The sequence below is a fragment of the Sceloporus undulatus genome, chromosome 5, assembly GCF_019175285.1.
Source record: "Sceloporus undulatus isolate JIND9_A2432 ecotype Alabama chromosome 5, SceUnd_v1.1, whole genome shotgun sequence".
In the NCBI taxonomy this organism is placed as follows: Eukaryota; Metazoa; Chordata; class Lepidosauria; order Squamata; family Phrynosomatidae; genus Sceloporus; species Sceloporus undulatus.
In genome coordinates, this window is record NC_056526.1 from 18,743,906 (window position 1) to 18,760,472 (window position 16,567).

General features: G+C 38.9%; 1 protein-coding gene across 7 annotated transcripts in view; it reads right to left on the minus strand.

The window, feature by feature from the left end:
• CACNA1C (calcium voltage-gated channel subunit alpha1 C) overlaps nucleotides 1-16,567 on the minus strand; it is a 527,437-nt gene that overhangs the window by 146,690 nt on the left and 364,180 nt on the right. For all 7 annotated transcript variants that reach the window (XM_042470414.1, XM_042470413.1, XM_042470415.1 and 4 more), the window contains exons 11-13: nucleotides 5,951-5,977; nucleotides 3,583-3,743; nucleotides 1,784-2,009 (exon numbers count right to left, since the gene is read on the minus strand). In XM_042470414.1, the coding sequence (XP_042326348.1) occupies nucleotides 1,784-2,009; nucleotides 3,583-3,743; nucleotides 5,951-5,977 (414 nt within the window). The remainder of the gene's footprint in view (nucleotides 1-1,783; nucleotides 2,010-3,582; nucleotides 3,744-5,950; nucleotides 5,978-16,567) is intronic.

The following is a 16,567-nucleotide window of genomic DNA, read 5'->3' on the forward strand; positions in this document are numbered from 1 at the left end:
GATATGAGAAAATGCAGTGCCTCAAGTCCCATTGTTCCTAATGGCAGTGTGACGTGTGTGGCCACATGCATGCACTACCATTGGGGACAACAGGGCTTGCTGTACATGGATGCTTAAATCTGTAGATTGCAAGCCCCCGGACAGCGACCCCCACTGTAATATCAATAGTTTGGAGCAGCTTCTATCACCTGAGGCTGGTATGTCAGCTAGACCCCTATCTTGTTTCATTTATCCATGCCATGGTAACTTCCCGATGGGATTATTGTATGTGTGACTGCTATTGAAAACTGGATGTAAACTTCAATTAGTTCAAAATATAGCTACAAGGCAACTAATTGTGACTGGACAAGAGGTGCATCGTCATCATCATCATCAGTGTTTCATCATTTTCCCTAATTCCACCTTCCAGTTCAAGGTGGTTGTTGGGCCTTAGATGTGAACCTGTTTCCACATGTACATACCCTAAAGATCTTCTTCAAAGGCTGTACATCATTCCTGTCAAATAAGGTGAAGTGACTGGTGTATAGGAAAAGGGCTTTCTCTGTCGTGGTGCTTTGCTTGTTGAAACCCTCCTTACTGAGGCTTTCCTGGAAGCTATACTAGTGCCACTACAATGCCAGATGAAGATTCTTTTAGAACCCCAGACCTTTGAATATACGACAGCTTTAATGAGCTTTTAATTTCTTAAGAATGTTTTCCTTCTACATTTATAATTATTTTTTTTAATATATTGTAATTATTTTCCTGGCAAAGAATTTTAAATTGTTTTATTGCTTGAGAGCTGCCCTGTGAACTTTGTTATAGGGTGGCTTACAGATACCATTTTCCTTATGAATTGAAATAAATATAATAATAATAATAATAATAATAATAATAATAATAAATTTTTATTTATATACCGCCCTGTGGCGAACCAATCCGGGCGGTTTACAACATTAAAATAACATACAGCATAAAAACAATGTATTTCCCTCCCCCCTTAAAAAGTTATTAAACTGCATATCTAAATTAAAACCACAATAACTAGTTAGAACAACAATAAATTAAACAAAATAATACCAACTGATAAGCACTGCAACTTCAATTCTAAAGAAAAGAAAAGGGGGCTTTGGAGACATTACTGGGGAGGGGGGAGATCCTGAGATCCTAGGGCCGGGATATTTCAGTCTGGGAAGGCCTGCCTGAAGAGATCCGTCTTGACAGCCTTTTTGAAGCTGTCCAAAGATGTTAATTGACGGATCTCGTCCGGCAGGTCGTTCCAGAGCCTGGGGGCGACAACAGAGAAAGCCCTCCGGGAGGTCGCCGCAAGCCTCGATTTTTGAGGCTGCAACAAGTTCCTCCCAGAGGACCGGAGAGCGCGGGGAGGATTGTATGGGAAGAGGCGGTCTCTGAGATAGCTTGGACCCAAGCCATTTAGGGTTTTAAAAGAATTACTGCTGTTTTAAACTCAGAGAATGTATCCACTTGACAAATCTCCTCTGGCAGGACATTCCACAATCCAAGGGTGGCCAAATAATATGTCCTCTGGGTAACAGTTGTCAGTCTACTTTTGGCTGACTGAAGAAAATGTCCTCCAGAGGACCTGTACAAATATATATGAATAAACAAACAATGATACCTCTCATCTATCCAACGCTGTAGTAAGAAATGAAATTCAAGGAAGGGATTATTTATGCAAAGGGATGCAAAAAAGCTTTATTTGCCCTTATTTGCTGCAGAGAGGATCCTATATATATCCTTTCTCCTCCAATGTACTCCATTAAAAAGTAAAAGGAAACTATACCTTGTGATTTTAAAGATTCTCAGTAGTCGCACACATCTCAGCACTGAGATACCCAGAGGTGACATAATCTTTGTTTCCACCAATATGGTCTCTAAGATTCCACCACAGACAATGAAACAGTCAAAGCGGTTGAAGAGAGACACAAAGTATGCTTGGAGACCCAGGCTGTACATCTTCAGCAGCATCTCAGCCGTGAAAAGAGCCAGCAGTACCTTATTGGCAGTGTCTCATAAAGATAAAGAGACAAGTAATGATCATTATTATGACACTGAAAGACTACAGCAGCAGAAAGACTGTAAGAATAACATCAAGAATCTTAATAAATAAATACATATTGAATTAGGTTATATTCCTTGGAACTGCTCTCTTTAGGTTTTAGGTTTTTTTTTTTTAAGATCTCAAGTAATTGTGAAAAGGGGGTTCACAGCATTCATCTGGCTTCCATTCTGGGTTTTCTTCACTATTTAACCCACAATTTTCTGGATTAAGAAAAATGTACAGCTGCTCTTTAACTCACTTCTTTTGTTTTCTGATCACTGGGGTAAGAGACACATTTCAGATAAGAATCAGAATAACACTTCACGCTCACATTCCTGTTTGATGGGGGACAGTGTTACCAGTATAGTGGCACACTGCTTTTCCACCTGAAACCATTTCTCCCATTTTTTTCATGCTGTTTTATGGCTGCTGTCACACTGCAGAATTAATGTAATTTGACACCATTTTAACTGTCATAGCTCCACTCTATGGAATTCTGGGATTTTTAGTTTGCTGTGGCACCAGAGCTTTCTGTCAGAGAAGGCTAGATATCTCACAAAACTATGAGTCCCAGAATTCCATAGCACTGAGCCATGGCAGTTAAAGTGGTGTCAAACTGCAGTGTAATTCTGCAGTGTAGATGTAGCCTCAATCCTGACCCAAGGGTGTGAGTTAGTTTAACTAAAAGTAAAATAGGCCCATGCTACTTTCAGACCAGGTGACTGATCATCTGGACGTTTCTGTTTCATCTCTTAGATCCTTATGTCAATGTCTAATTTTTTAATGAAAGGTAAGAATGCATCATTGTGCCAAATGTATTTCTTATCTTGTAAGCATCTTTCTTTTCAATATGTTAAGTTAGGGGACAAGAATAGACTCTCTCTAGCCATGGTGAAGACATAAAGGAATAACATCATATCTGGTCAGGTGAAATCAGATGTACCAGATTCAGATATTTGACCATTTCTGTTCTAAAACCCACATGTGCAAGAGAACCTTACATGATGGTAAGAACCAAGCCTTAGTATGTAATGCCTTTTGCCAGTAGTCTCCTGTCACAGAGAGCATAGACTCAATGGCCCATGAGGCCCTTTCTAACTCTATGATTCTAAGAAACTAATAATGATTCTTTGACTGTGGATTGCTTCTGTGTTGTTAGAACATGGGACTGATAATACTGGGGTCTCAGTATCTATTCATATTTTTAATTCCCACACTAGCAGAACATACAGGATAAAGTAGACTAAGATGGTATGGTGTCCTTTCTTTAATGAACGAAAGAACTGTACAATTGTACAATAATGGTACAATATACAAACATGCACTGATTTATGTGTATTCCATGTAAAATGATATAAAAAGTATTTGCCATTTTGTAATTAATAATTTCTAGAATGTACACAGTCAAATGATTTTACTTTATGTACACATAGTTTATGTACAATCATAAAAATAATTTTAATTAATTGCAAATGCCTGCACCCACTCGGCAACAAAAGTAAACAAACAAACAAAAAACAGAACCTTCTGTCTCATCTTACCTTGGACTTCAGTGAGCCAGTCTGGTTGGTTGTAATGTTCAGAGGCAATGGTGAGGGTATTGAGAAAAACAAGGAAGATCACAAGCCAGTAAAACACGCTGGATTTGACAGCAGCTCGACATTTCCGTCTGCAGAACCGATTCCATCTGCGCCAGTAACGGCTGCAAAAAGGGAATGAAAGGCAAATCCTCAGTGGGCAAAATGGGACTCAATCTATTATTATTGCTGCATAGACCAAACCCCTCAGATATGACTTAGGACCCCAACAATTTATTTGAAGTTACTGGAAACTGGATCAATATCATGTACAAGCATATTCCATATTTATCTAAATGTGCAAGGAAAGAGACAAAAGAAGACACTGTAATTCAGTGTAGTTGTCCAATAGTTCAGGAAAGTTATACAAGACTCTCTTATAGAAGACTATCTCTATAACACAGTTTCATTTTTTAATTTCTTAAAATTAGAGGTATCTGATCAGACTGTTTTCTGAATTGTGTCCCTTGGTTTTAGAGCTATATTAAAGAGAAGTTTTAATTAGTTTTTAGGGTGTTTGGTGTATCTATGCCTACATGCCCACACTACCTACACATACAAATGTCCCTTTCTTTAACTAGCAAAAGCTTACAATTTGGATTTGTACAGATCTACTACAACAAAAACAGTGGTTCTGTAAGCTTACAGTACTGATCAAAATATCACATTTTAACCTATCTTGTTCATTCATTGTAGATAGGCTTTTATGCTAAAAAATAGGAAGTCACTGGTAGAGGGTATGAAGCCATATTTCTATCTATCAGTAACCACAAATTTCCTCTTGTCCTTTCTTTTCCTCCAAAATAGTACTATCTGAATTACTGAATAACAACAGATGTTGCCATTGTCCACAGATGTCAAATGAGTTGGCCTTTTCTTGTTCTTATAATACATATAATTGTCCCAATTCAGAATTTCCTGATGAAGTTTTCTGTCTGCCTCAGGTATGGAAAATAGTTGAGGCCCAAGAACTGCTTGTTTAAAGCACTGGACCCCAGAAGGCTGCCCCCAACTCATTTTTAGAAGAAAATGTTTTATTGATTTATTTTTGAAAAAATTTAAAACCACTACTTTATGATATTTTTGTCCACTTCCAGGCTGTTTTAGACCCAGAAGAGGACTTACTCTGTTCTGAAGTGAACAAGACATGAACCAGTAGATTCCAGACAAATTCCAACAACCAAACTTCCTTGTTCAACTTCCTTGTCCAAAATTATTTTCACCAAGTACAGCAGCAATGTTAGGAGTTTTCTCTCTTGAACCCAGAGCTACACATAGCATTTGTTGAGAGTGTAAGGGAAATGTCACATTATGATTTGCTTTCCTGGAATATACAGCCCCTCACAAGTGTCACAGTGATTACGGAGGGTAATTACTAACCAAACAGAGTATTTAAAGCTAATTACACATCTCCCACTCTTCAGAATTTAACTTGCTTAGCAACCAGTTTCCAAGAAACACTTGGCTCCTAGATAATAAATCTAATGGGCTTGGGAATTGTTTTTCTTTTCTTCTTCCTTTTTTGGTACAATGCATGTGCAAAGTGAGATGCAGATCTGCTTTGGATATTCCTGTCCCTCTCAGTCTCTGTCCACTAAGAAGAACAAAGCACATTCAACATCAGCAAGCAGTAAAATATTATGTAATTTTCATGATCTTGTTGCAACTTCTTATCTGACCAGCTGATGGTCATCTGCATTTCTTATACTGATGTGATTACATCTTATGATTAGTGTACACTTGGGAGTACCTGTTACCTCTATATACCACACACATAAGAAGACCCATCACTTTGTAGTGAAAAAGTCAAAAGGAGCAGAGTGTAATTGCAGAAAACCCAGAATATAGCAATGGGTGGCTTTGGTGTGTTTGAAGTTATTAAATTATATTGAATATTAATAAAAGTTTAATTGTATAACATTTTAAAATATAAAGCTACATATTTTATATTTATATATTCCTTGGAAATGCACAAGCTAAAGATTTACTTTGTTCTGTGCAGAGTGCATTTTCAAATAGAGACTTGGAATTATCCCGAGGAGGCAGGCTCCCACAGGTTCTTTATGGTGATGATTCCTACTCATAATGATCACTTTCTTTCTGTCCTATATGTTTTTGAAGTCATATATTGATAAAGCCCACATGGAACCTCATCTTGTCAACCACTCCAGTTTATAGTAAAGATTTGAGCCTTTAGCCAGCAGTATACCAGTTTATCACCCTAATAAATAAGTATTTCCCATTTACAACCAGAAGACTATGGATAGCATGATTGTACTAAACCAATAATACTGGCAAGTTAAAAAGGTTTTTTTAAAATTATAATGCTTACCTAAACTTAGATTTAGATATCCGGTGCCTGCAAGAGAAAAGACATTATTTCAATGTCCATTAATTTTTAAACAATCAATACAAAGTGAAAGGGCAGAGGAGAGACAGATTTAGACACACGCAGACAAAAGCTATGAAGTACTGGTTTTCTCATAAGGGATATACAGTATAGCTATCAGTGCTGTTATGAAAATATTAGCAAATTGCATATGATCTAATTAGTTTGGTGTAACTACTTTGTGGATCATGTTGTTGTTGTGTGCCTTCAAGTCATATCCAATTTACAATGACCCTAAAATGAATCTATCACAGGGTCTTCTTGGTAAATTTGTTTAAAGGGAGTCTGCCTTGGTCTTCTTCTGAGGCTGAAAGAATGTGACTTGCTCAGAGTCAGCCAGTGGGTTTCCATGGCCAAGCTGGGATTCAAACCCTGGTCTCCGGAGTCATATTATAATGACCATACCACCATCTGCCATGGTCCAGGTCTTAGAGAGAGAGAAGATCTGCTGGACTTTCCCCCCTCTCCACTGCCATCCCCTTCTCCTTTTGTGTCTTGTCTCTTTAGATTGTAAGCCTGAGGGCAGGGAAATGTCTAATTAACAATTTGTAAGCCGCGGGGTATAAATAAATATTATTATATTATTATTATATCTATTTGCTAAAATATGGTGTCACGTAACTGCTGAGGACTCACCCTCTGTCCAAAAAAAAAGAGTTCTGTATATGTGATTGTGAGGATCAAATGGATGTAACATCACATGTTTTCAAAAAGCCTGCACAATGAGCAGTGGAAGTTATTTCTGATGTGAACAGATTTAGCTTCTGTAAAAGATAGTGACTGCCACTTGAAAACTGCTTATAATCCTTCATAAGTAGAGTTCCTACATATGCTCAGCCATGTAAAACTGCTGGTTTGCATAGGGATAAACTCTTTGAAAACAGCTTCATGTGACTAGCTGGCAGCAGGAAAAACACCAGTATCGACTGAATTTCAAAACAAGTACCTTGTGGTCACTAGCCTTGTGATCTAGTGTGCTATCTCACAAATATGAGGAACACATGACAACAATTTATTTAATTTGCTTTTAAAACGCAGTAATATACACATAGCACAGGCATGTCAAGCTGCTAACTGGAGTTGTCCAACTGTATCTCAAGCTAGAACAACCCCAAATGCATTTTATTGATTGAGGCAAAGAACGAGATGGTATTGTCCCATTTTAGATACAGAAACCAACTACTGCTGGAATCTTTCTTCAACTTTGGCACTACAGCCATGCTTTCCACTGCATCTGAAGGTAGCAAACTAAGGCCCAGTACAGACCGGTGCTTTGCACTTGCCTGGGGCCGAAATTAGGGTTCCATAGGGCTGGGCATCCATATGCGCCCAGCCCTACTTTCGGCGCCTGTGTGCCATATTGCCGCACCCCCAACCAGAAGCGGTGTCATCATGGTGCGTGAGCACCATTATGACACTGCTAAAAAGAAGCTGCCTAGAGTGGCTCCTTTTTAGGGAGTGTGTTAGTGCTGCGCCGTGCGGCTGGCACCGATGAGGGGCAAAAACAGGCGTGTATCCCCCTAAGGTAGGATGAATAGGACAAACTACAGGACACTCAGCAATTTCCTACAACACCTTACTGAAAGTTCCCAGCATCTCTTGCCTGAGGGACCTCTTAATTCTGCCAAATTGGAGGATGAGGGCAACTTCAGGGTTACTGTCCCTAAATGTACTGGGAAATGTTTTTGTCCTCATGCAGACAAACTTTATTATTTCAGCTATTTCCAAATACAGAAGCTATCCAAATGACAGAAAGAGACGACAAGCAGAAAGTCCAAACATAAGCAAGGGCAAACACTTGTGTGACTATTAAATTAAGACAGAAAACTTGAATTAAAGAGAATGGGACCAACAGGTGATTATACTGATGATTCCAAATCAGTCGTCATCCATGAAATAACTACTGATTCAAGATGCAGAACCACATTCACAGAGACCCAAAATGAATCTTCCATGTGATCTGGCCAAGCACCGTGATGAAGATGCACATAGTCATTTACTATTTTTAAAACATTTATGTCTCACTTTTCCTCTGGTACTCTTGAGGGGGCTAACATGATAAAGTAACAAACTGTCTAAAGCCTTCCAAAATAATAACAATATAGGCATTCACATCATTAATGAATGTATGAAAATCTGTTCTCCATTGATAAATATCTGTAAAAAAATGAAATAATATGTCGAGAATGCTCATGAAAAGAAAAGAAAATACATCAGGGTAGAAATAGTTGGTCTAACACAGTAGTTCTCAAACAGTGGGGTGTGACCCCTAGGGTGCACAAAAGTTGCTTGGGGTGTGTGTGAGAGACTTGGTGGCCACAATTCCTCCTGTTCCTTCTCTTCCCATTTTTTTAATGCCTAAAATGTATACATGTGTTGAGTTAAATACTGAATTTACTTTTATAAAACTGTTCTAATTTGAATGATGTTATTTCCTTATAAAATGTTAAAATATGGATATACATGAATGTGTGAATGAAAATACTAAAAAAACCAAAATATTTTTATTCATATTCTATGTCGAGTCGGGGTGTGTAATGTCTGCATGCAGATGTAAAATTTTTATCGCAAGGGTAAAAATCTGGAGCACCATTGCATTAATCTGCTCATTTAATATTAGGAAACTCTGTATAAAATTGTCTACCCTTTAATCAGAAAGTGTTTTAGAACAGAGTAAGTGAAATATATTGACAATGAAAAAAAAACCCCAACACAATGTATTTAACAGCATTTTAGTGTGGTTCAGTTAATTCTGTCACATACTGACTGGAATTGTGTTGGTTAGAGTAGACCCATTCAACCAACTGTTGAATCGGACTAAACAGACAGGTAAATACAATTGATTTAATGGCTCTACTCTAATCAGGATTTAAGTCTTTGAATAAAATTACTCAGATTTGTAAATGATATACTCATACCCATGGAGAAAGCGGGAAAGGGCCTCAATAACTATTGAGCTATGCAGAAGAGAACTAAAACCACTAGTGGTTCCAGTGTCAGTGGGACAGTGAATTTATTATAGGTTTTAATTTGGACTTTAATGGACCTATCCAAGATGCTGAACCTATTTTCAGCATTCAAACTAACATCTAGAACAGATTCATTAACCCACTGTCATGGGAGCAGAGAAAGAAGTCATGCCAGACAAATCTGATCTCTATTTTTGATAAAATTACCACCTTGGTAGATGAAGGGAATGCTGTGGATATAGTATATCTTGATTTCAGTAAGGCTTTTGACATGGTTCCCTATGACATTCTTGCAAACAAGCTAGTGAAATGTGGGCTAGACAAGGCAACTGTTACATGGATTTGTAATTGGTTGACTGGCCGAACCCAAAGGGTGCTCAACAATGGCTCTTTTTCATCCTGGAGAGAAGTGACCAGTGGGGTCCCACAGGATTTTGTCCTGGGGCCATGTTATTCAACATCTTTATCAATGATTTGGATGACAGAATCGGGGGCATACTTATCAAATTTGCAGATGACACCAAATTAGGAGGAGTAGCTAACACCCCAGAGGACAGGATCAAAATTCAAAATGACTCGAATGAACTAGAAGGTTGGGCCACAGCTAACAAAATGAACTTCAACAGGGAGAAATGTAAGATACTGCACTTAGGGCAGAAAAATGAAATGAACAGATATAGAATGGGGGACACCTGGCTGAATGAAACTACGTGTGAAAGGGATCTGGGAGTCCAAGTAGACCATAAGTTGAACATGAGTCAACAGTGCAATGTGGCAGCTAATAAGGTCAATGCGATTTTAGGCTGCATCAGTAAAAGTATAGTATCTAGATCAAGGGAAATAATAGTGCCTTGATCTATTCTGCTTTGGTCAGGCCCCACCTGGAATATTGTGCCCAGTTCTGGGCACCACAATTTAAAAAGGATGTTGAAAAACTAGAACGTGTCCAAAGGAGGGCGAATAAAATGGTGAAAGGCCAGGAAGCCATGTCCTTATGAGGAACAACTTAGAGAGCTGGGGATGTTTAGCCTGGAGAAGAGAAGGTTAAGAGGTGATATGATAGCCCTGTTTAAATATTTGAAGGGATGTCATACTGAGGAGGGAACAAGCTTGTTTTCAGCTGCTCCAGAGACAAGGACCCGGAGCAATGGGTGCAAGCTACAGGAAAAGAGATTCCACCTCAACATTAGGAGGAACCTCCTGACAGTAAGGGCTGTTGGACAGTGGAGCACACTCCTTCCTCAGAGTGTAGTGCAGTCTCCTTCCTTGGAGGTCTTTAAGCAGAGGCTGGATGGCCATCTTTTGGGGATGCTTTGATTGAGAGTTCCTGCAGGGCAGGGGGTTGGACTGGATGGCCCTTGCGATCTCTTCCAACTCTATGATTCTATGATTCTACCACTGATAAAAAAAAAATTGGCTCCATTTTTTTTCTTGCCCCAAAGTAGACAACAGATCACTGAACTTTAAAAGGATAATCAAAACCATCAGCATTTCAGAAGACCTCAAAACAGCAAACTGATCCTGGTTGGAAAAATGAAATTAAAATAGCTTGTAATGCCAGTGGATAAATTAAGCATTATTTATTTGCCTTTTACCAAAGTGTCTGAGTGGCATTTTGAAGAATGCTTTATTTAATTAAGCTAACAGATGTGGCAGTTGTTCCACTCCTCATGCATGTAATAATTTTATCTCTGGTGCTTTTGAAGGTGCAGCAAAAGATTTCTAAAACTCTAACATATTACCTAATAACATCCTGTCCTCTTTTCTACTTCACATCTTTTATGGAAGAAATTACTTGACAAAACTATTGGATATAGCAGCAATAGCATAGTCCCTTTTTGGAGGGGTGGTGGTGGTCTTCAGAACCTGCACTTTGCAAGATCCACATTCTACTCCTGCCAACAATCCTACAGATCCACTTGGAAAGTACTTCTTTACACAGCACACCATTCAGTGAATTTGCTGCTACAACATATGGTGATGGCTACTGGTCTATAAGATTTCATAGAGATTAGAAAAATTAATAGAAGATATCCATGCATGTTAGTTGTAACGCTTGTTGAGGTTGTTATGTGTCTTCTAGTCATTTCCAACATATGGTCACCCTAAGGCAAACCTATCATGGGGATTTCTGGGGCTCAAAGTGTGTGACTCTCTCAAGGTGTGTGTTTCCATGACCAAGGGGGGGAAATTGAACCCTGGTCTCCAGAGTTGTAGTCCAACACTCAAACCACTACACCATGCCTGCTCATTATATACATAAAACATAATGCTTACATACAATTTAAAAGTTCAGAAGTACTACATCTCTGATTACCAGTTTTTCATAGCAGGGATGAAGACATTTTGCAATGCCACTTTTCCCTACTCCACATACAAACTGGGCTGCCTGCTGAATATTGAGAATGCAATAGCATTCATTTGCACAGTAGTGGGCAGCAGGTCATAGTAAGGGAATAGAACAGTCTGTATTGCCAACATACGGCTTTGTACAACAGCAGAGGAATGGGGAATGGCTAGAAGGTATAAAGGGAACACCTGAGGGGCTGTTGTTGCTATCCTACCAGTATCTCTTGCAAACCTTGAAAGTAACTAATTACAAATACATACTGTAGTTAATCAGAATCAGTTGCCTTTTCCAAATACGAAGATATACTAATATTATGGTTGTAATTTAACAAAGGGTAACTTAACTCCTTTTGTGGTATAACTATAAGCCGCTGTTTTATCTACTTTTATTTTTATAAGGGTGTGCTGAATAATATTGGAGAGATATCTCACGGTTTAAATGCTATTTTTGACTCTGGACTTAATCACCCTACAACTAGTAAAATGTGGAAAATTAGTTCTTCTGCATTTGGGAACCTCCTAATGTTTATTCTGAGAGGAATTCTCGTCTTCTGCCCCAAAGTCCTGCCTTGAAGACAAAAGTGAAAACAGAGACCATCAGTGACTTTTCTCAGGTCAGATGCATATATCAGAAACATGCATTAATCCTTAGGAAATGGATAATAGCAGGAGGTTGAAAAATTCATAGAACTTAAATTATTCCATCATTTTAAACCTAGAAGATAATGCTACATCTAAGCTGTCATTTACTTATTTATTTCAGTTGCAAATTTTGAATGTTCATGATCACAACCCAAATACTGAATATATGTCACCATTCTCATAAACAGCTGGAAATGGGATTAAATTAATGGGGCTTTCAGTTGTTTTTTTAATTTAATACATCCTTTTTTTCCACATGCCTGCAGTTGGTGTCCTCTGCTTTTATGTGAACTATGAATAGATCAAAATGTGCATAGTTTGCATAATAACTGAAATTATCTCATGGTAGGGGGAAGTGGAGAAGGTATGGTCTGCCATATGAGCCAAGATGTATTTCACACTGTGTATAGTGGTGCAAGTAAATAAAGAAAATTTGGCATAAGGTGCTCTTTTCAAGATTTCCATTGCTTATTAACCCACAAATATTGTAGTATCAGCAAATCTTACAAAGGGCAGTAATCAGCTTCTTCCTGTGTCTTCAAACCTGGATGCTGAGTGCTTCAATGGCATGCAGAAATTGTTCTACCAACCAGCGGAACACAAGATAAGCTGCCATGGAAATAGACTGAAAGACTGGTAGATGTTACTGCTGCTGAAAGAGCATTTTCATTATTTAAAAGGTTTTCAGGATGTAGCATTTTCAACTGAATAGCCTCCTCCCAACCCTGAGATTGTATTGTTTTGAGCTCCCACTATGAAAGTCAATTGGGCTGTCCTCTTTGCAAATGAAGATTTCAGACAAAGCAGAAATGCTTAAGAACTGACTAATCCATTTCGAGGTGGCCATGCTGAGTCACATATTATGAAGCTCTACTTCTTCAGCATTGTATTGTGTCTTCCTTAAATGGGAGTTCAGCAAATATATTGCATTCATCTATTCATTAAAAAAAGACAATAGACATTTCAACAGCCACTTCTATTAGGCTGACCTTAATTATTAGCCTTTGGGGGGAAAAGATCCAGGAACCTGTGCAGAGCTGCCTCAAAGCTTAGATGAGACCTCAATGTTGGACCACCTCCCACCCTCCCAGTTTAGCAGATGGCAGTTCTCCTCCAGTTTGCATCCCTCCAACTAGTGTTAGGTGGTCACCATTTTAATTCTACTATTTTGCCTGAGACATAGCCTCTGTCTAGGATACTGTGGATCAGTTCATTTATTCAGCTACCAAGGATATATGAATGTAAGACAGAGACATCAAATTATGTACATTAGTGTGTGAACCAGGTCTAAAACTTGTAAAGATTTAAATAAAAATGTCAAATCCTTTTCTGAAGAATTTCTCTATACACTGAGAATTATTGCTAGTCTATGAACACAGCTGGCTTAATAAAAGGTATTATTATGCATAATTTTGGATTCTATCTATTTAAGGCAGTTTCATTTGCAAAGAAGCTTGCCAGCTCTTGGCTTGAAAGCAGACCTTGTTATTTTTAGTAGCTGTATGTATAATTGCCATTGGCCCTCTTCCCATGGCTTAACCTTTCCTTATTTTTTTGCATTAATATTTATTTCTTCCTAATAATTAACAATGTGTTGTTTGCTGCACACCCCAGCAACTACAGTAATTTTTGTTTTTCAGACAGCAATCTGAAGTGACCCTATGTTCCTAGTTTGGAACCTGATAAAAATTTTCATGAAATGTTAATTTTTTGTCTTATGGAGACAGTTCTGTCCCTGGTGCCTCTCTATTCTTCACACTAATTTGCACTCAGAATAGAACTGGCCCATCTTCTTCTTTTGATCAATGGTACTAAATGTTCAATGGACAAATCAGAATGACTTATAATAACATTACTTTTAAAAAAAAAACAGTTTTAGGTGGCTTTAATGCAAGCAATTCCATAAAGATTTTTCTCCCTCTTGGAACCAGAAATTCTACCAAATTGTCTCCTAAAATATGAGCCTCAAGCCATGCATAAACCTGATTGGAACTTTCTTCCCCAGGAGGAAAATCTTTCTAAGGATCTCTCAAAGGGGAAAGCAACTCTCTTGTGCCCTCAATCCAAGTGATAGCTCAGTGAGACCAGGTTGTTAGAAAAAGCCAAATGCTGGTAAGCCTTTCTAGAAAGCAGGAATTTTCTGGATATTACAGTCTTCATTCGGAATGTGTCAAAAATAGATAAACATGAGAAAAGTTCTCACTGACAGTCCTTGGTTTTTCCTCTCCTTCATGCTACTCTGCCTACTGCTGGTACAATGTCTCCTGGATTTCTAAGGGACAAACTATCTCCTTCTGAGACCTGCATGAATGGTTCTCCTGAGGGCTCTGTTGTTCTGTTGCTCTGTTGACCAGAGATAAATAACAGTGGAATAAACTCCCTCAAGAATTATGAAAGGCCTTCACTTTCTAAGAGTTCAGAAAAAGTATTAAGACACATAGATCAATAGATAAATAAATGCCAGAAGGCCAATTTACAGAGCAAACATGCATATGCTGGGAAATTCCATAGAGAGTGCAATACAGACGTTCAGACAATTTCCCCTCCAGAGTAACACTGGGGGAAGGAGAAGGGCATAATGCCATGTGAACTAGCCTTGCTTCCTACTCTTGACTTTCACCATGGCTAAAACCACATGCGTATATAACATTCCAACATATGCTGGAAATGCCTCTGTACCATCTGTATATTTGGCTGACATGAAAAAGGGCTGGTTACTGCTCTATATATTCAGAGCTCTTCCATACAATCAGGAATATACTCTTGCATATTTATGTGAACACATATGAAAAGTTCTGTCCTATATATAGTCGGCCCTTTGTATCCACTTTTTCAATCCAAGGATTCAACCATCCACAGCTTGAAAATACACACACACACACACACACACACACACTTCCAAAAAATAAAAGTTACTTTTGCCATTTTATGTAAGAGATACCATTTTATTACTGTGTCACTGTGTTAAATGGGACTTGGGCATCCACGGATTTTGGTATCCATGTAGGGTGGGGGCTTGAAACCAAACCTTTGCAGATATCAAGGGTCCCCTGTAGTATGAATGCATAGACAACAGGTAAATGTTTTAACCAACCAACCAACCAACCAACCAACCAACCAACCAACCAACCAACCAACCAACTTTATTATGATTATAGATTAGTATCAAAAGCAGAATATTGTAGAAAATCAGTGTTAAAAAAGAGTGTTTCCAGTGAGGGTACTATTAGAAGAAGTATTCTTGTGCTGTTATGGGAAGGGAGCAGGTCTAGAGCTGATATGATTCCCTGACATAGTCTCTAGAAATAATGGAGTTTGACCCTGCTTTAATTGCCGTAGCTCAATGTTATGGAATTCTGGGATTTGTAGTTTTGTGAGATATTTAGCCTTTTCTATCAGAGAGCTCTGGCGCCACAACAAACTAGAAAATCCCAGGATTCCATAGGATGGACCCATGATAGTTAAAGTGATGTCAAACTGTATTATTTCTGTATTGCAGATGAGGTTGTAGTCTTTAATATGTGGAAGAGGAGTTATCTGAAGCTTCCTGGTATCTGTGGCATCCACTACCAGAAATTTCATGGCCAGGTCAAACCTCAGGAAAGAAGTGGCTTTTATGCTTTGACCCACATTATATTTTCACTGTATTTGTGCTGTTTTATTTCAGTAATTAAATATAAAGCATTACTACAGCAATTAAATATTAAGCCACCTTGAGACCCATTTGAATCAGACAGGATGTAAACAGATAGGATGAAACCTGTATTGGAAATGCTGTAGATTCTGCTATTTTAGATTTAATGGAAAATGTGGTGCAGACTTCTAAATGCATCACTACATCTAGGTACCAGAGGGGAAACAGAGGTGCTATGGGGTGCCGTCGTCACGTGTGAGGGGCGGCGCTTTCAGATGCCCCTCGCATGTGACGAGGGCGTCAAAATGGTGGCACCCTGTACATACGGGCGCCACCATTTTGACGTGACAGACGCCTAGCGTCCAAACGTCTCGGCGCGGTTGTGACACCGCAAGGCATCCACACATCTCGGCGCGGTTGTGACACCGCAAGTGCACCATTGGCACCTTGTGGTGTCACAACTGTGTCACAAAAAGAACCTGCTTTTTGTGGGTTCTTTTTGCTGTGCAAGGGAGCCGTGCGGTTTGTCCGCTGCAGCTCCCTCGCGCAGCAAACTAGGGCGGCGGCAGACCGCCCTTTTGGGCAGTCTGTATCCCGCCAGAGCAAGCATTTAAGAGCTGTACCTTGCATCTTCGATACATAAAGGATGGGAGCGCTCTCATGAAGATATATCATTATTTCTTTTCAGTTTGTAACATGTGGCACAAAGCTTTCTCCCCCTATATTTTGCCTATGTGGTATTTTCCTAGTGCAGCTATTGCTTACACTGCATGTTGTTCTCAGCATGATACCACTGTACATGGGAAAGAAAAGTGTGAAGGCCATCAGTGCCTTTTTAATTTAGTTTGTGGTGTGTCTGGGCTTCTGATGGCAGTTAAGAAATATGGGCAATGAAAGTGGGAAGGTGAACTGTGTGGAGAGCAAAAGAGGTCATTTTTTCATATATTCGTTCTATGAGAAACTCTG